Source organism: Scatophagus argus, chromosome 11 (genome assembly GCF_020382885.2).
Source record: "Scatophagus argus isolate fScaArg1 chromosome 11, fScaArg1.pri, whole genome shotgun sequence".
Taxonomy (NCBI): Eukaryota; Metazoa; Chordata; class Actinopteri; family Scatophagidae; genus Scatophagus; species Scatophagus argus.
In genome coordinates this window covers 21,873,673-21,893,838 of record NC_058503.1, presented here as the reverse complement: position 1 = coordinate 21,893,838, position 20,166 = coordinate 21,873,673, and the positions used below count along the sequence as shown (strand labels likewise).

At 43.5% G+C, this 20,166-nt stretch overlaps 1 protein-coding gene and 1 non-coding gene across 15 annotated transcripts in view; one reads left to right on the top strand and one right to left on the bottom strand.

Moving 5' to 3' along the window:
* The window catches only part of clasp1a (cytoplasmic linker associated protein 1a), a 67,116-nt gene that overhangs the window by 26,823 nt on the left and 20,127 nt on the right, over positions 1 to 20,166 (bottom strand). For all 14 annotated transcript variants that reach the window (XM_046404404.1, XM_046404407.1, XM_046404408.1 and 11 more), the window contains exons 3-15: positions 17,203 to 17,281; positions 16,479 to 16,582; positions 15,989 to 16,080; positions 15,304 to 15,379; positions 14,486 to 14,583; positions 13,688 to 13,758; positions 3,054 to 3,194; positions 2,706 to 2,779; positions 2,503 to 2,595; positions 2,262 to 2,407; positions 985 to 1,120; positions 776 to 846; positions 345 to 404 (exon numbers count right to left, since the gene is read on the bottom strand). In XM_046404404.1, coding sequence (XP_046260360.1) covers positions 345 to 404; positions 776 to 846; positions 985 to 1,120; positions 2,262 to 2,407; positions 2,503 to 2,595; positions 2,706 to 2,779; positions 3,054 to 3,194; positions 13,688 to 13,758; positions 14,486 to 14,583; positions 15,304 to 15,379; positions 15,989 to 16,080; positions 16,479 to 16,582; positions 17,203 to 17,281 — 1,241 coding nt within the window. The remainder of the gene's footprint in view (positions 1 to 344; positions 405 to 775; positions 847 to 984; positions 1,121 to 2,261; positions 2,408 to 2,502; positions 2,596 to 2,705; positions 2,780 to 3,053; positions 3,195 to 13,687; positions 13,759 to 14,485; positions 14,584 to 15,303; positions 15,380 to 15,988; positions 16,081 to 16,478; positions 16,583 to 17,202; positions 17,282 to 20,166) is intronic.
* On the top strand, positions 17,593 to 17,719 carry LOC124067695. Its single transcript, XR_006844801.1, has one exon. It is a non-coding gene; the product is annotated as a U4atac minor spliceosomal RNA (small nuclear RNA).

Genomic DNA, 20,166 nt, shown 5'->3' with positions numbered 1-20,166 from the left:
CAGTTTGATTCCAGAAGGGAATGTGACCACCCACGGGGCTTTTCGCACGCTTTTTAAAGTCTCTGCCGCGGTTGTCATGGTTACAGAGACAGAGAGTCGTCTTATCGCTGGGGCTCCTGATGATGACGGCTCTCCCAGGACTCATCAATTTAACAGGCCTCATCAGCAGTGCATCCAGCTAACTCAAATGTTGGAAAACTGAAATGCCATCATGTGAGAGGAGCAAGAAGGAGCACATGTACGTTAAGACACTCTGTCCAACTTGCACACACTACATGCACGCTTGCCAAGTGCTGCGGTGGTTTCAACAGCAGATATTTTCCTTCTGAAGTGATTCAGCTTACCTTTCCAGTGTATTGGTGTGCCACTCTTGTAACATGAGGTCCAGAAACTCATAACAACGTCTGCAAAAGGGACAAAGTTAATCACTGACTAGGAATTTAACATTTTACAAAAAATGAGTTACAAAGAGCTCCACAAACAAATCTGCACTATAAAATTCATTCATGAACAAAATATGATATATGATGTCAAATTAAGCGAGTGTGACACAAGAAATACAAAAGAAAACTAAAACTTTTGGTGATAATTTAAACGACAACTAATCAAAATTGTCCATTCCGTTCAAAATAAACCCGTGCTTGATATAAACGAAACTCTACTCATTTTTGAAAGTCAGTTAAAAAAAGCTAATTAATACAGCTTTTCACACCTGTAACCACATGATCAGGTGTCGGATGATTTTCACGTCGGTGCAGTTTTGAGCTCCACTTACCGCCTGACTGCTACTGATTTGGAGGTGCAGTTACTGGAGATGATGGGGATGAGACGCGGGTAGTGTGTGTGCTGGAGGAGAAAGACAGAAACACCAGCTTTCATTATTTTGTCCTACAATTTTCCTGTCACTCTCACACGACGATGCCTTTGTAGTCCAGTGGTACATGTGGACTACCTTCAACTCTCCCCTCTAGACGTCTTACTTACCCTGAGGATGAGGCGGATGGCGGCGATGCCGGACGTGGCCATGACTTTGGCACTGTTGGGCACGAGGTTCAGCAGTATGGGCATGACGCTCTCCGCTCCGTGGTCAAACTTGTTTCCCAGCACTGAAGACAAATATCTGTTAAAGACAACAAAGCATCAGGTTATCCACTCATGGTGGTGTGTTACTGTTCTCTCTGACAATATGAAGAGGACAGGTGTGGCAGGTGTGCACAGACGACAGCTACAGCATTTTTTGACATTCAAATCAAGAAAACGGTCTTGTAAACATTCAAAACCTGGTCCACCTCAGTGGGTGAGTGTTTGTACTGGACTGAAAGGCAAACTGTGATGCTACAGGGGATGACGGGATCCACGAAGCTCCCATCTATTCATCAACCTGCTGCTCTTCAGTGCGTCTCTGCTCTGTTCCACCTCATCACGGTTGTATTAAAAGTTGGATGATTGATGCCTGAGGGTGGCCAGCATGCTGCGTGTTTCATACCCGAGTAGGGCTCATGTTCATTAGCTTAAGTATGTGGAAAGAAAATATGGCGTAACCTTATCAGTTAAAGGTTTGTGTTAATGTCACCGCTGCCAATCAGAGCCATTAAGACTATCCTGGCAAGGCGACTGATCCATGAATGAAAACTGAACGACTTTTCAATTAAAACACAAGTAAAAACCATTTTATGAGGCTTTGAGTTTTTCACTGTATGAATGTGTTTATTAGTGCTGTGCTGTTCTTTCTCCTGACAAAATCTCACACTCTCAGCGATTTAACACATTGTTGATGACACAATGTTGATGACAAAAATATTGTCTCTCTAACTGCCCTCTCTACTATGTACTTATCAAATAATACAGGGTACTTTAATGTAATGCTTCTACACTTTAAGTAAGTGCTAAATCCCTACATGGACCAAAATTATGAGTAAAACTCAAAGTCAAGTCTCTGATTCACACAGCACACGATGGTCATGTTGAGCTAACAGGTAGAAGTGCTTTGAGCTGGCAGGAATAATGAGGCGGCTCGACATGTGGTCAAGACAAATACAAGAGGAACCAACAGCCTCGACCATAATGATTTTAAATTTATCATGTTAAAAATCTTTGAAATCAAGTGTGTTGAATCCAGTGTTTCTCAGTCCTGCTCTGCATGTTTTAGATGTTTCCTTGCTTCAACACGTCCGATTCAAATCAAGGGATCCTTGTCAGCTCTTCTGCAGAGTGTGATGACGAGCTGCGTGCGGGACAGGAAGCCCTCCTCGGTATCTTACCCCAGTGTGATGCAGGCCTCACGCACCACCTGTGAGCGCAGGTCTTTAGCCGACAGTTTGAAGGGAGTCTCCAGGAGACGCAGCTGCTGAGGGAAACTCTCATACTCAGTTGCACCGGCCAGCATGAGAGAACGGACCTTCTTCAGCTGGACGGGAAGAAGACAAGACAAGAGACAAGAGACGCGTGTCAGTATTTCATCACTGGATTCTTACATGTCCACCTCGTGTGTGCGAGTCTTACCGCCACCACTCGGTGCTCCCAGTCATGTTTGTCATCGGACAGCACTTCTCTGATCTTGGTCAGCTGGTCCTCGAGCTCTCTGTTAGAGTAGATCTGAACACGAAAGACAGGAGAAGTGATGTTATTATCATCACAATCAGTTATTCAAACTTGTCTCTCTGGCCGCTTCTTGTGCTGCACTTCATTTACTTAGCTCAGCTTACCTGGACTGAGGGCACATCTTCAAAGGCTTTAATGAAATCCTCCTCATCGACGGCACCAGCACCTGCTTCCTTACCTTTGAAAAAAGTGTAAAAGGTGTCATAACTGCGATTCGGCAGCAGGAAAGTCATAGTTCTTTAAATGCTGTGTCAAAACATTGCTAAACACATCAGGCAAAGAGTTATTCACTCTAGTAGCTGTCAAATATACCATGTCTTCTGCTGAAGTTCTGTATAGTATAAATATGTACAGTATAGTACAGTACTGTACAGTATATATATGTATGAACTGTACAGTATAGTACAGTATATGATAGCTGTGTTTCTGTGTGGACTGAGTCCCTCCCTCACCTGTGGTCTTAGCTGTGGTGGCTGAGCTGGGTCTTCTAACAGAGCTCACTACAGTCCTCCTGCCACTGGGGGGTGCTTTGGATGATGACGAGGAGGAGGACCGGCCTCCATCCACAGAGTCTTCATCCTCAAAGTTCTTATCTGCAGCAAAAGAGGCAGGAAAAAAGGGAAAATACGCCATAAACCAGTTCATTTAAACCAGAAATAACAGCAAACGTAAAGGTAAACGGAAGCCTTGACAGCTCGGTGACTGCGTGAGAGATATTTCCTGTAAGGATCAATAAATTATTATTGGCTCATTGTTCAGTGACAAGTCGCTCCCCTCGGGGGTCAGTGTTCTTCCTGGTTAGTGTTAGGACTCCTGATGAAATGCATCATCATTCTGTTCCCATTAATCCGCCTACAGAGTCATCTCAGCACCGTATGACCTCCGGCTGCCTCAGCAGAGAGTAGAACACAGTGGATCTGTCAGGTCGTGTGTATGCATCCATTCAACCTTTATCTATCCATCCATCTGACTTTAATCTGGTTTGGCAGCCGTGCGTGGATACACGGCCCCCTGTCACCTGCCCAACGTGACCATTCACACCAGTGATTAGCCCCGGGCAGATATGACGACGCTGGCTGGTTGTCGTCAGCTGAGGCACCGTGAATGTTTGCAGCTTTGGTCAGTGTCTATTTTTGAGGTCATATAGACAAACAGATTGATTTTAAAACAATTTCTCGATCAATTTATCAGAGGGAACTTATATCTGTTGATTAGCTTACAATAAGCTTAGGAACACACATAGACATCACTTACATCGATGTAAGTGGAACAAATAAAATCACAGAAGAGAGATCAGGCTCACATACAAAAACCAGCTCCCTTAATGTCCCTGCTGCGAAGACAACCATGACACTGCATCTACCAGACAGACAGTCAAGAGAAAAAAAGTGGAAGATGGGGACAAAAGAGCAACAGGTTGACGGAGACAAGAGCCGTTCAGCCAGAGAAAGCAGAGCAAAGACAAAGGCGGGAGGAGAACAGAGAGAGAGGAAAGATAAGATAAAAGACATCGTTCTTACGAGCGCAGATTTTCTTGCACACCAGCTTCCTCAGCATCTCTCTGCTGTTCCCTCTAACACACTCTCTCCCTTCCGTCAGGCATCTCTGGCGGCAGGATGTGTGTGTGTGTGTGTTCTGCGTGTGCCTCTGGCACACTGGACTCTGACAAAGTGCCAGACTAACCACCCTTTAAGCCTCCCTCAGCTCAGTAGTGTGTGTTGATGAGGGAGGGGTCTATTGTTGTGAGATCACCTCTTTAGTGCTGAGTGAGTATACACACACACATTCAAACAACAACAGCAAAACAAGATATTACTACTGTTACGTACTGTTATGTATGTGCACATAATATCACAATATTGCGGTTACAAATCAATATATTGCGATATATTGGTCCTAACCTTGGTTTTGGAGGGCCCTCTTCTGTTTCCTGGCCCTTAAGAACAAAGCTACAAAGCATACGGCTTGAAATCCTTACCCAAGAAACAACACACGACCTGTTCCGCGTCAGAAGCTGACGATGGCACACTATGCCACCACACCAGTTTTTTAAAGCCCTGCAACAAGCTCCTAGAAGCAGCACTCAGCGAAGCCAGTGTTTGAACGACTGAATAACGACCAAGTGACCACAGCTTCCCTTTTGACAGCTCTGAGCTTGACCTAGCAGAGCTGTAAGAAGAAGACAGCAAGAACCAAAACTCAGAAAAACATTAATGCTGGAAACCTCCGTACATCAGCCTGACTCTGGAGACCTCGAGTCAGGCTGACGTTCAGTTCAAGCTTTGCTGGGAATAAAATGATGTCACCAAACTCTGCACTAATAATGATGGGCGCTCTCCAAACCCCAACAGTGCTGCTCGGGCGTGGTTTCCCCTCATTTCAATTCAGCACACAAAAAGTGTCCTGCTGACTAATGCTGGCCTGAATCAAAGGCTCTCATATAGACCACTGTAAACAATATAGACTGCTAGCTGGACAAAAGAAGCAATGACAAAGACATCACTTTGAACTCGACATTTTAATAATGAAAATAATCGTTTGTTGGAGTCTGAATTTTAGCAGAAAACGTCAGATATAAAGGCTGGTTTTGCCAGCTGTCTTCCATTCCATTTAAAGCTAACTATAACACAGAGGAAATGATCCAAACACAAACCTTCCAAAAGAGATATATGAGCTCACACCATCTGAACCACTTTGCTTATGTAGCTAACAGCTTGAGCACCTTAATGAAAGCACAGTGTCCTGCCACACTCAGAGGAGCACTGATCACAGCTATCAGACTGTGCTCCCCATCACTGACACAAATGTCGAGGTGATTTATCTGTGTGTCAGGGGAGCAATTAGAGCATGCAACACGCGACGAGCTGTACGCATACAGACACACAGGAAGCAGTCCACACACACACACACACACACACACACACACAAGCCGGTCACTCGTGCCGTGCGAAGGTGACGGGCCTCCTGACATCACATCACCTCTGATTTTCGTCTAATTGCTGATAGCTGCTCAACACGGAGAGCAGGAGGCAGCAGCTTATTGTGTCAAATCAGCAGCTCAATGAGACATTTTCTTGTTTTTCCAGGAAAATACAACAGCGCATTCAGGACTTGCAATAGTCTGCCTCACTACACGACAGCAGACGAGAAGCAAAAGGACAAAGGACAAAGAATACTGCAGCTGCCAACATCCTCTCAGGGGAAGAGATCCCATGAGCAGCATCGATACTCTACCATACTGACTCAAAACAATAATTTACAGTCTTAACTTGGTGAAAGTTCACTGACTTTCCTTTTAGCAACGTTTCACATACAGTTACACAACAGAGAGAAACACAGAAGGAGCAAAGTCTATTGTTGACCTTCAGACAGCTGGAAATATATTATTTATTTACCTAACCTTAAAAAAGAAGAAGGCTGAAACACATTCTCTCTTCTACAAAGAGAGGAGGCCATAACAGACAAGAACAACTGAACCACAAAAACACCTCAGCACCTCTGAAAAACAGCCTTTCAACACCTTCGCTTTCTTGGCCCATTTTGTCCTTTGATGGTTATTTCTCTCATTCCAGTGGGAGCTGCAGCAGTTCGGATACTCCTCCACTTCTGTATGTTATTTCATCATTCAACATATTGTGACACAGGATATACATTGGTGTTATTTTACCATTAAGACACACACGCAGGTCCATTTCAGGGATTAAGGATGTGCTACCTTATATGAGCACTGGGTGTCAGGATACTCTGCAAACTGCAACACACCACAACACACTGAAGCACTCAGAGCTGCTGAAGCTGCACTGGCATCAGCAGTCACCAGTAATCTGTCTCTGAACCACACATTTATATAATGGGGAGGATTTTCTCTCCCCTCACTGTACTCTTTAGAAAAAAAAGATTAAACAGCCAAAGGCATCGGGGATTTGGACAAAGTTCTGGAAAGTAAAGGCCTTAAAATGGGGTGGACACAGAAGAAGTGGTGGGAGACACAGTCTGGCTTTTACTTCCTTCACTGCTTCCACTTTTAACCTCTTCATTCCCTGCAGCTTCCCCCTCTTTATCCCCTAATCTGTCATTTTACATCTCATTATTGGTTCTCATTTTGCTTCTTGTCAGTCCCAACCCTTCTGTCTCCTCCTGGGTCTCCCTGCTTCTACGTGGTTTAGCCAGCAGCCTGTGGGGTTACATAAGAGACAGATGACTGATGATCTGCGTTATGTCATAACAAAGATGTCTTGTTTTGCCTACACACCAGAGAGGCTGCTGGCGGGGCAGAAACGAGCCTTCGGACTACATGTTATGTTTTTATACGAACGAACATTTACCAGTCACTTAGCACTTTTGCTTTTGTTGCCTGTCAGTTTATTTAGCTGAGTTTTGCTCCCCCAGAAAACTCGGCTCTACCTGCTTAAGGCAGTCAGAATTTAAGCCTGCCACACATCTACCAGGGACCCTGGAACATCTCACTTACAGCCAGAGAGGGGAAGAGCTTGTTCTATATCCAGGCGGAGCTCTGACTGTGCACTGTGGCTGCTGATGACAGCTTCTGTATCATTAGTACGAGATTAGCATTTCACCTCTACGCAGCAGGAAGAACAACAGTCAACTGAAGATCGATTGACCTGTAAAATGTTCAAACTTCAAGAAAAGATCATTTTGGTTGCGCTTATTCCACATGAGAGCAAGCAACGAAGGGAATTTTAATTGCCTTTAAAGCCCCTTAAAGGTTCTTCTTTAACTTTTAATTTTAGTTAGCAGAAGGCTATCTTTAATGAATACAGTGACCTATGTATTCAACAGTGCACCGACTTCTGATTACAGAACAGATTATGTCTGTACGAGCTGTTTCTCTGACCAGTGGGTCCAAAAAAATAAAACCATCAGTAACTAGACGGACCAACATCAGCTCCTTCCAGCTGTGATAAAATGGACGAATGATCCCTAAAAAGCAGCGTTTCAGACATACAAGTGACAACAAAGGCCACTGAGTGTGGAGGTGATGTTTTCACAGCAAACAGACAGAGCAGAAACACTTCATTGTAGTCTGGCTGGTTGTGAGGACAAGGAGCCGGTTGTCCCACTCAAACTTCATCATCAGCTGAAGAACAGAGGCAGAGAAGCAACTTGTTGATTTCCCAGTGGCCTCCTGCATCGGGCTATATTTTTAGCCTGCTGCGGTGTACCAGATTGATTTTATAGCAAATTATTACAGCCAGCCCAGAGCATCTACTGTTCCTGCCAACATTCAGGATCTTCTTCTCAGCTCATCCCAAATGCCTAAATGTTACTGTGTTCATTATGTTGGGTGAGTGGGTGTAGTGTTTTGAAAATGGGGGGAAAACCTTTCCCCCCATGCAGCTGTCACATGTCACATTGCCTGAACTGCATTAAGAAAAATGACTTATTTTATCTTAGATAAGAATTCAGCTACTACAGAATCATCTAAGACTTTAATAGTCATTACTTGATGACATCAACACTGATGTCTTTTCTTGTCCATTAAAGATGTAGCCAGCTGGCATCAGGTGAAGTGAGACAGCCGTTGTCATGGATACAGGCAATACTTTCTAAACAGACACAGTCGTGACGGCAGGACGAGCACTGAGTTTACTGTTCTGGTTAGGATCTTGGACAGCTGAAAAGTTAAGAAGTCTGAGAGAGGTTAGGAGAATTACTTCTGTGAGAGGACTGCAGTATTTTTCCTGTCTTTGAAACTTAAAAACGGTACAGTCAGTTAGGATTTTCTTCTGCAAAAGAGGCCCCAGGGCCACATCAGCATCAGTAACATTACATGTGTTCACTGCAAAACAAGGCAGCATTGTACTTTATTACGAACACCTGCTGATAAACACGACGACCTCAAGGCGTTACAGGGTGTTCTGATGAAGCTAAAAATGCTGCGCGGGTGCTAAAATCCCCAGTCAGCTGCACTGTGAGTCAAATACTGCATTCAAAGATCCTCTTTATGCATCGTCATTGGGCTCTTAGGATAACCCATACGTGGAGAGTCAACAAGCTCGACTGAGACGGGAAAACAGCAGGGGATAAAAATTTATTTTGTGGATAAATACTGCAGCCACTGCAGCTACTGCAGGCTCTTATTTCTCTCTTCGCTGCATAGGAAACATTCAGATGCAGAAAGGAAAGTCTTCAAAATATCAATCCATAAACAGGCTTGCGTTTTGCGAGTTTACAACGCTAAAAAAATGAAATAATCTTTAACAGCACCTGCTGTTGTTGCTTACAAGCTTGTTTATTCACTTCAGCTTCATTCACACCATGTTATTGTGGTAGTTTTAAAGCAATGCAAGAAAAACCAATGAGAAACTGAACTAAAAATAAATAGACAGAGAAATGAGAAACTGAGTTTGTGCCTTCTGAGACCAACTCTCAGTCCTGTGTCCTAACAGAGGGGCCCTCTGCTACAGCCGTCTCTTACGGGGCCCTGAAAGGCTCCCTTTTATGCCCAGAGTCACTTGGACAGAGGGGCTGTTCGCCCATCTCACTTGGCACAGAGCATAAAGAAGACAATCACGTCACTCAGCTGAAGGGACACAGTTTACACTCTTGTCTCTCTTTATTGCATGTTATCTTCTCACCCTTCACACACACTCTGTCTCATGGCCATTAAAATCAAAACAAGGGCTTCCCTCTCACAGGGTTTCAGGGAAACCTCACACTCAACAAGGTATTGAGGTGATCAATAATGAAGTCGTTCATTTGTCAGTAACCCTGACTGTGACCGTGGAGAAATTGTACATAAACTCCACTAACTTGAAAAGATCCAATTAATAAAAGAAATGCATCAACCCATTGCGGACTGCAGATAAAATCAAGGCATCCTTTTCCTCAGAGCTCATTCTTACAAATTAAATCTGAATGCATCACAAACAGATGAAAACACCCAAAATAGAAAAGGTCTTTCTTCAGTGCTTTAAAGCCTGAGCCTCCTCCACACTAAGCAGCAGCCAATAGACACACACACACCCACACACACACAAGAAAACATGTTAATCTCTTTGCAAAGCAGCATATTCTCCCTCTATGTGTGTGTGTGTGTGTGTGCATGTGTGTGAGATGATCAAAGCACTCCTTCAGCACTCAACCCCCCTTTCTACTGCTCGCCCACTGGTGTTAACTACTTCATACACGGTGCAGCATAAAATCGCACACACACACACACACACACACACACACACACACACACAGTGCTACTTGTGTCATCCTAGATGCATGAGACTAGCAGGTCCGGCTGACACACAACTTGGCTTTTGAAAGTTTAACAATCCCAATAACTAATTTTCACCTTCACATTCATCAGAATCCTTATCATTTGTATTAACCTGCACTTGGTAAATTTGTAGAAGAAGTGTGCCGTGCGCTATAAGACAAGTTAGTGCCACAGAGTTCAAATTGCAGTCGAGTAAATGCAACAGGATTTTCACATGACTGTCTGCATGCGATTAGCCGGTGACATGACGGGACTGAAGGTGCTCCCCTAGTCGCAGCACAATGCTGGGGAAAAGACCACAATGTTACAGCAAAGCACCAGAACTGAGGGCACTGAACACAGCACATGCACACACACACACATAAACACCTCAAGGATTAAGTCAACTACAAAGGCGTTCTGTGACTGTGTGGAAGAAGCTGAGAACCCATCGGCCAATGTACCACAATGTACCATATTCACAACAATTCACACGTATTCTCAGTGTTCCCAGTTTCAAGAAGCGACTGCCGGCTGGCAGTTTTCCCTGTGGTTATAAATACTGCCTCTGTTTGAAGTTTGCAGTTTGCATTGTGCAGCTATCTGCTATAAATGGTCCCAGTGCAGAACCAGACAGACGACAGACAACCTGACAACACCAACAGTCCCACGTCACCAGATGTCGGCTAAATTAGGCGGGCGTTTCGGCGCGGCCTGTCAAGCCGTCATGAACATGGAGCCTCAGAAATGTAATTTAATGATCACAATTCAAAGACAAACCTGTGAGACTGTCTTAGCACGACACAAAGATCATAAACAGAGCTGTGACTGCGCATTGGTGGATGATTAAATCTAAAATGTGCTACAGCATCATGGTCAGATGCCACAACACTCTTGATTTCTGTATTTCCTCTTCTTTGGGTTTTAGAGTTCTGGTCAGATCAACTATTTGGAAATGTCATCAAGGCCTTGAACTCATCATAGTCTGTTTCACCGTCTGCTGACACGTCACAGACCAATCAATCAGTAGATTCATACATAATGAAAATACTTGTGACAAAGCAGTTCTGTACCCTACATCATGACCAGCAGATTTCAGCACTGTTTGACAGCAGCTTTACACCTTCTTACTACTCAGATGTACATTCATTTGTCTATTTCAGATTCCATACATGATACAGCAAAAATGTCTGTGATGGATAATTCTTTACAATGAACTGAGATTATAATGTTCTCCCTAATTCACGTTTACTTATTCAGCCCTTTAAATCCAGTCTATGGATGCCGGCATGATTAATCTAACTAGCACTCTGATCAATGATTTGCTTCAGCCAATCAACCTTAATGAAGTACTTGTTGTGCAAAACACATTCCTGGTGCAGGGACGAATGGAGTATATATATTTTTTGTAATTTTCTCCAAAAGGCAACATGGCTGATCTCATTAAACCTGTAGTGCAAGTTCAAAACCACACAGATTATGTTTGTTTACTTTCTCAGAAGTGGAGGTCGACAGAGTAGATTTTCACAGACCAATATAATAACAATAGCTTTTGTCAGGGAAGCGGGTAAGTCAAAGTAATAAGTATTTAAATTAAATACATCTGGAGGTTTCTAGAGTCTCATAAGTGATGACGGAGAAAAATTTCATTTTGCATGAGTCTATATATTGCTTTTTAAGGAAACTGCTGCATATTATGCCTATAAAGTTGACTTATTGACAGTAACTCTCTGCCCTCTTCATCTTGGCTGGACCGAGGTGAGACAAGTTTTAGGACGCTTCAGGCAAGCTGTCGCTCAAGGCGCTCGGAGGACACTGGAGACGGGACATTTTACATGGCAGAGATAAACAAGAGGTGTGATGTGTAACTCACAGCCCAGCATGGAAAAAGTGCTGCTGCAATACAGCAAACAGCAGCACCACACTGAGCCCGCTCAGCTGTGGTTTGCAGCAGAAACAAAGATTACATAAGAGAGTTTAAACTGTTATTTTCTCCTTATCCGACAAACACACAGCCTAGAGATGGATAATCCATTTAATCTGCATTATGAATGTGTGCGATCTGACCTCAGCAAAGACAAAAACCTTTTCCTTTTCCAGTCTTACCTTCTCCTGCTGTCATGGTGCAAAGACGCCCTGAGTCCTGAAGCCGGAGAGGAATGTCGCCTCGCAGCTGACAGCTCGGCTCTCGCCCACCGTTTACCTCTCAGTGGTGCTACAGAAATGGCTGCTTTGTTTTGCTCTGTATCACCCCCTCCCTCTCTTCGGTCTATTCCTCTACTATCTCTCTACGTCTCACTTTCCCCGCCCCTACCCTCCTGTCCTGCTTCGCTGCCTCCATCCCTCTCATCATTAAGTCTCATGCATCACAAGTATGAATACAAGGAAGAATTTGGGAATTTTGTGCCGCGTCGAAACCTTCATGGTTGAAGTTGCGAGCAAAAAAATGCAGTCCATAAAGTTACTGTTCAACATACTTTGTGACTCCTCCTCCTCTTTGGCTCCTGTTTGCTGAGTTTATTTAGGAGCTGTCAACACAAGCTGTCAAACTAAGCTGGAGGCCTGTTTAAGAGCCACAGCTCACCCTCTGTCCACATTAACACCAGACATTCTTCTCAGCTCTGCGGCAAAAGGATTTAAATTAAAATGAGCCGTCATCTACCGTGAAAAGAGGGAAGTCGAGTCTGCAATGAATGTGATGCTCGACTGTCTAATAACTGCCAAATGAGTCACGTTTGCACCTTCCTCCTAACTTTCCAAATTAACTTTCATCAAAAGCAACACGGGGATCGCATGGCAGAAATGTCCATCCTAATTATTAGGACTCACATTCAGCAATGTTATCATTTTTGCTTAAAACTAGTCAAACCCAATTTCAAAGTCAATTTATTAAGTTAAAGAGGAGGTGGTGAGCTAATCCGCTGTCCCAGGACTTCTGCCAAATGGCTGCATGTTGCTATCTATCTGCACCCACACATGTCAAATGCTGGTTCAGTCAGTTCACATAAACCAGTTTAGGCTTAAACACCAGACCAGGAAGGCCAGAATCCTACCCAGCCCCACTGCAGGCTGAGCCCCGTCTAACTGCGCTGTCCCCGGCTCAGATGTTGTTCCTGTGGATGTAGTCAGTGTCAGGGTGATTTTACCTGCACACAGGTCTCAACACAACACAAACACTCACAAGCGGATGAATGCAGGTATAAGAATCTGCCTTTTAAATCTTACAGTGCCTCTACTCTGTTTGGTCCTGTCTGCTTTGATATACAGTTTAGAGGGAAGCCTCAGGAAGTCTGTTTTGGTCTTTGGATCCACAGAGGGACATCTGAAAGCTCCAGAACAAGGCCACCTCCTGTGGAGAAATCTCATCCCTCTAGCCCCAGGCTGCCCGTGTGGCCTGCAAAGCCCCTTCTTCCTCCACACACATAGTGACACACACACACAAAATGTGGAAAATACAGTCTAAAGGAAGCTGACACACCCAGCGGCACAGTGTGACAGGCAAGGAACAGTCAACTGAAGGGCGAGGGCAATGTGATGAAAACCTGAATAAAGAAGACGCTCCTTAAATTTCTCCCTGAAAAACAACAACAAGCTGCTCAAGACCCATCAGCTGTCCTCAGTTCACGGCACACTACAACCACACTGCAAGAGCCCTGACATTCACAGTGCAGCTCATTCCCCACTGTGCTGCATGTCAGTGGGGAGCAAAACAACAAAAACAATGACGTGAGCAGTGAGAGCACAGCTACCCAGCAAAGAATTAAAGGAAAAAACAATGCTCCACATTTTGGCAAACTAAACACTTTAAAATACCACATGAAGACAAAGGCAGAAGCTTGAATAGTTTAAATAACGACACACAGGAGGAAAACTCACCAGAGCCAGAGGATGAGATCATGTTTCCGGATCTTTGGACCTCGTCAAATTTGCTGAAGATTACATTCAACCTGTGAAAGACAGACAGAATGGAAAACGATGTGCAAACAGGAAGTGACACCGATGTAGAAAGGATAGAAAAGGAAAAAAAGGAAAGGACAAAGCAGCACGGACAGTGAAAAGGATGCTGGCGCTGCTGACTGCACTGTCCATCTCTTCCCTCTGCTCTGTGCAGCAGAGAGGGCCAAGACCAAAATAGACGAGGTCCAAAACTGCCACACAGGTGACAAACTGGCATGAGGACCAGAGAGGGAGACAGAGAGGGAGGCACAGAAGGTTTTATAGTTTATATGAGGATTATAAAGTGAGAGGTGTTTCTATTGTTATTCTCACTGATTTACACGGGTAGGAAATAATACATATAAAAACTGAACAATACAATCTTCCTGAATGGTGTATTCAGTGCAGTTCTGCTGTATTGGACAGCTTGAATCTAAGACTCGGGAGTGAAGCTCCCCTCGTCAGTGTTCTGAAGCTGCTGTGTGTTAACTCTGCCACCAGGGGGACCACCAGGGTGCTGAGGTCTGCTACCTGTTTGTGTCTACACATGGAGAAAGTCTTCATCTCACCATTATAACAGCATCTCACCCAGATGTAGTGTGTGTATTTGTGTGTGTGTGTAAGTATAAGTGACAGCAAAATGATGCAAAAACAGAAAAGAACAAACAGCCGAAAAGGGCGGCAGCAGGAGAGACACATAAGAGGACAGACAGCAGCAGCAGCTTCCTGCTGACGTACCGTGACTGAGGAAGGCCCTTTTTGCTGAGATCCATCCTCACCCTCTCACCCACATGTCTGTAGATCTCCACCAAGCAGCTCATAGCCCCATCACGAACCTGCACACAGCGCCGCAAGAATTCATGAACAACTTCAGCAAGTGTTGCTCCTCATTCAAGTCTTTTCTTTCTTTTCTTTTTTCATTTCATTTGCACCAGATTCATTGTATTGGAACTGGGGTGAAAATGAAACCACCTGGACCAAGAGAATTTCTTTGAACAACTGCTTTCATTGTCAACTACAACTGATGTTTGATTAAATAATACAGTATACAGCATCATTTCTGCTGCTCGGAGTCTCTCAGTCAAAACAATGCAAACAAAAGACGGAGTCTACATCCGACGATGCAGTGAAGCAGCGTGGGGTCATGGGAGTTGTTGTCTTCATTTTAAACCACAGCCATTATCAATGAAGTCAGTCTGAAGTGAAACGTCACAGACGAGGTGGCGTTTCAAAGCTTTATTCACGTTACGTTTAGTCACCACCTCCTTCTGTCGCTCTCTGACTCTGCTGAAAGTTACAGCAACAGGAAATGAAACACCTCATTAGCTTGAACAAAATTAGACTACACTGGATTTGAGTATTGTTGAAAACACTTAGGATATCATAAGTGCACAACTCATCAAAACATAGACATTTTTAGACATCTGAATGGGAAAATGTCAGGTCGCACATCTTATTTCTGAAAGGAGCAAATCACCACAATCACCTTTGACAATGAAACACGTTTCACAGCAGTGAGAAAAGAGATGTCGACAAAGATAACTGAGATAACATACCTGACTTGTGGGGTCCCCCAGGAGGTTACATATGTGGGGAACAATCTTACTGAGGGTCAGGCCTTGGGCTCCGTATCTGGAAGACCAGAGTTAAAATGAATCAGTCCGGAGACAGACACACACACAGACACACACACACACACACACTTAGTAAGTAAGTATGAACCGGACAGCGTTTCGAAGCATATTAAATAAAGTCTTGTTTCTTATCAAATGACAGCTAGCTAAGTTAACACGCACTTCTTCACGTGACATTCAAGGACGTTCCAGGCACAGTCCAACCTCGGTCACTCATGCATGCATGTGGCCGTCACGCTTTCTCGAGACAGTCAGATTGTGAAACAAGACGTAACCGCGAGCAGAGAGCCGCAAAGACTTTCAGTTTCTGTTCTGGCACAAAACACATCAAGCGCATTCACTGACCTATGTCTATTTATTTACACTTTGAAGGCCTTGATTTTTTTTCCCCTCAAATTGACAAATTTCCAGGGATTTCAAAGATCTGTGGAAACCTTGGGTCAGAATGTCCTTAACTGAAGAAACCTTAATCCATTCACCTGAACTGACACATGGGAAAAAAAACAACCAACCGGAAAGACAAAACTGCATCAAGGACTTTGAAAATGAAGCCTTCCTACCGTCTCACCAGTACGACCACTTTAAGTAAAATGGGAGGGAAGCTCACGTGTTCAGCGTGGCGATGAGACAAAGGCACACTCCTTCTCTGGTCCTGTTGTTCTTATGTTTGAAGCCTCCCAGCATTCTGTCCCACACATACTGCAACAACACACACCAAACAATATACACATGTGCCTTATTGTGGTAATGAATTAGTGCACTAACGTACAAGAAAAACTGAACTGGTTGTGCCCCTGCCATTAGCATGAGTACAAAATGAATGAATTTTCATTCTGGGCAAACTGACCCTTTAAAAGTGGGGTCGTGTTGGGTCGCAGCATCACAGGTTTAACAATCAGACTGACTGTATCAGTGTTGAGTTTTAAAAAGCTGCTGTTTAATTGAGGCCATTTTACTTTCTGTTACTCAGGTGAGCAGCAATCGGCATCGGAATGAATTGGGGCTGTGTGCTGAAACATTCAATAAAAATAGCTATTTAAAAATAACTCTTACAAAAGCAAGAGTGTGAGTGTGTGTGCGTGTGTGTGTGTTGGTACCTGTGGGGTGGCAGCTTGTTCCATGATCTTTAGCAGCAGAATTTGGTCTTGGTCTCGAACTTGGTCTTTTGCATCTCCCAATCGATCAATAAGGCTGGGCAGAACTGGAGGTAAGAAAACCGAAGGAAATGTTCAATTGTCCATTCAGAAATCAGACAAAGCACAACATGTGGGCAGGAAATAACATTGAGGGGACTTTTAATGCTAAATGTTATGGAAATACAGATCTGTTTTTTTTTAACTTCCAAAAACTAATTTCCAACATTCAAACTTAAAAGAAAAAATCAGTTCTGGATGTGGCCACACAGTCAGAGGAACAATCTGAATTTCAAATGAATTCATTCTCATTTAGACAAAGTACAGAGATCCAATGAAGTGGCCAGCAGTCAAAGCAAAAGTGAGGAGTGAAAGAAACAAAGCCAGGAGGACAAGAGAATCTCATTATTCAAATGAAGAAGAAGACGACCAGCTGTCAGGGAGTGTGCTGAACGATAATCTAATGACCTGACTCAAGCACGGTTTAGTTCAGGTGAGAGGACGGTGAGATTTCACAAGAGAAAGGGGAATGAGTACCTACCAAAGAAACAGACATGGTGTTGTTTAACTTGACAAAAACTGAACTTAAAATTCAAAATGTATGATGATTTCTTTGAGGCCATAAAGAGCCCAAGAGAAACTGATGGCTCAAAAATGTGAAGTAAGTGGCTTTGAAGCTGAATCTTACCTGTTCCCACATGGGGCCTAAATCGCTCCTGTAACCTCGTCACCAAGGCAGAGAGGAGGTCCAAGCCCAACAGCGCCACCTGGTGGGGACACAATGAAACAGCAATTCAACTAAATGCAATTTTACAATAACATTTCATCAAAGTGAATTACATCAGTCTTCTTCAATCCCCCAGACAAACTCAAAATCACAAATGAATGGAAGAATCATTGCCACAACTCTGGACAACAGTTTAATGGCTGTACTCAAAATGCTGCAAAGCATTATGGGTAACCAACCTTTTTTACTCATCTGGGACTCAAGGGCAACACAGAAACATTTTCAGCACCACACCATGAATGCAGACCCTCTGACCAAACAGTGGGACACGAGCAGGTCATTCAGATCACGTCTTGCCTTGTCATGGGATGAGAAAGCTGCTCAGTGAACGTCTCGTGAGAGTAGCTCTGCTGACACCATAACAACACATACGCACCACCTGGACTCCTGTGCAGATTACGGTGCAATTTTTGGAAACTCACACTATGTTAATAAGAAGAACAACATACTGCCACCTGGTGGGTGCTTCCTTGAGCTCAGGACAACTATGTCACAATACAAAACAATGAGTTAAAAGGTTTTCTTATTCATTCATGCAAATTGGATGTGTTTGGCACACTGATTGAAATCGATGGGCTTATTCTCATTCTCTTAGAGACTTCTAAATATTCTTTCATTGTTTGAGCTATCACACGCATGCACCAAATTCTGTCAGACTGACAGACATACATGTTTGTTTCCATAGATATGTATGACACGCTGAAGACAATCAACCAGTCACAACACTTTCTGCTAATTTTCTATTCATTGTCTATGACTTTACGCAAAGGAACAGAGGTGAAATTTCTGTTTACAGCACACATAACACTACACAAATAAATTCGTTGTGTACACACACGCATATCCTTTTTCTGTGTACTACAGGATTTGTACATTGTATCTGGTACAGCACTGCCTTTTCCAGGTTAACTTTCATCTGCTGTTGAAATACATAAAAGCTTTCAGGTCGACCAAACTGACGTCCTTGTGTAGCGCAGGAAGCAGTCGGTGTCAACAAAAAAATAGAACAAAGCAGGGGTTTGTATGTGACAAACATTTAGACAATAAATCTGTTCTGAATCTTGAATGAAATGTTTTGGGTGAGTTATTCCCGTCTGCAGACGTGCTATTGAGTTGTGATGTCCCATGAAACAGCTGTGACGACAACAAATGAGCCAAAGCAAATGAGATAAACTGTCACAGCTTAAGGATTTCTTTTTAATTTTCTACCTCTGCTGACGTACAAATAACATTTCCACCTTGCCAGGTATCATTCGTGTTCCTTTTTAATACCATGCTGGGCTATTCTGTACACACATTATGCTATCACATACTGTTTTTCTTGCTTTTCCAGCTCTTTCCTCCCACTTGCAGAACAGGTTAGTGACCATCCAAGCAGGCTGCAGGGCTGGTGTGCGCAGGCCTAATCCTTCAGAGCAGGCCCCTTTGTTCTCCAGGGAATTACAGTAATTAGACTGATGACAGGGCCCAAATACAGACTCAATGAAAGCTCTGAGGGCAGTTTAACAATACGTTAAACCTCCACAGAAACTTCTCAGTCTGAAAAGGCCATCTCAAATCTATGTTCAGCTTCAGCCTGGGTAAGGGCGATGAAGGAGGTCTTTCTTGGTGTGACAAGTGGAGGTAAACACGCTCTTAACGTCATCCCTTTTCTGGGCTCATGGAAGCTGAGTCACAAAGGAGACCTTGGTAACAACTGCACCGTGTGTTTGACTTCTGTCAAAAACACAGAATAACACTACAGTCCAGTCCGGTGTGGATGAGGACAGACAGGCTCCTCCTCCTGTCAGACAGACGGCAAACTCCCTTTTGCTGTCATCCACTTCCAGACCCCCCAAAACACACACACACACACACACACACACACACAACCCCCTTCAACTCCAGACAGACAAATCCTCCTACCCGACATGCTACGTTCTCATTTCTACTCCTCCTCTTTATCTACAGCATTTTTCTGTATCAGAGGACACTGGATATGAAATCCAATCCTGAAAACCAATCTTTAGCAACCTTTAAATTTTAAATAACAATAATGTGCACAAGGACATCCAGGCTCTTTCACTGTTAGCCGTCTCTCTTTATGGCTCATATTTAAAATACAGACACCTACCAACCCACAGCCTCAGGCTTTCCATAAACTCACCTCTTTAAAAGACCAGGCTTTGGCGATGGATTTTCACTCTTTTCTAGACACCAAGATATTTTTTTTTGGGGGGGGGGGATCACCGAAAAAGCAACAAGACAAACTTATTACATTTTAATACCTTTGCTGAGAAAAACTTCATAGCTTGATAATCCAAATTTTCAATACAACCAATTCTAAAACCCAGACGTCTGGATACAGTTGGGTGATGTGATATCTTTGCTTGGTACAGTATTAGTAAAAATCTGTAAATAAAGGCGCTATTTTTCTTGATTGTACATTTACTTTTCTTGATTGCACATTTTTATATATTTGTCTAGAATGTTAAAGTTAATATATAAGCTTATTTCAGCAAGAACTAAGAAGAGTCTTGGCAAGACAGAAATCCACTGCATCTCAATCTTTTATCCAAAAACAATCCAAATGCTAAAAGAAAAACCCACACAAGTAAACACTCGGTCTTGAAACTTCATCATTTGCTCAGACGAATTCAAACAGGCAGGTTGTCTCTTGCCTTTGACTCAGTGAGTAGCAGTTGGGTTTGTATGCCCTCATTTACATACCCAGCTATGACTGGTTGTTTACTTTTCCTCTGCGTGTACCTGTGTTATGTACAAATGTGTTTCATCTCAGTTGAAAGTAGAACTTTTCTCGTCCCAGACTTCACACCTCTGACATTAGTGTGTCTTTGTGGAGCAGGATTGAATAAGACTGACATC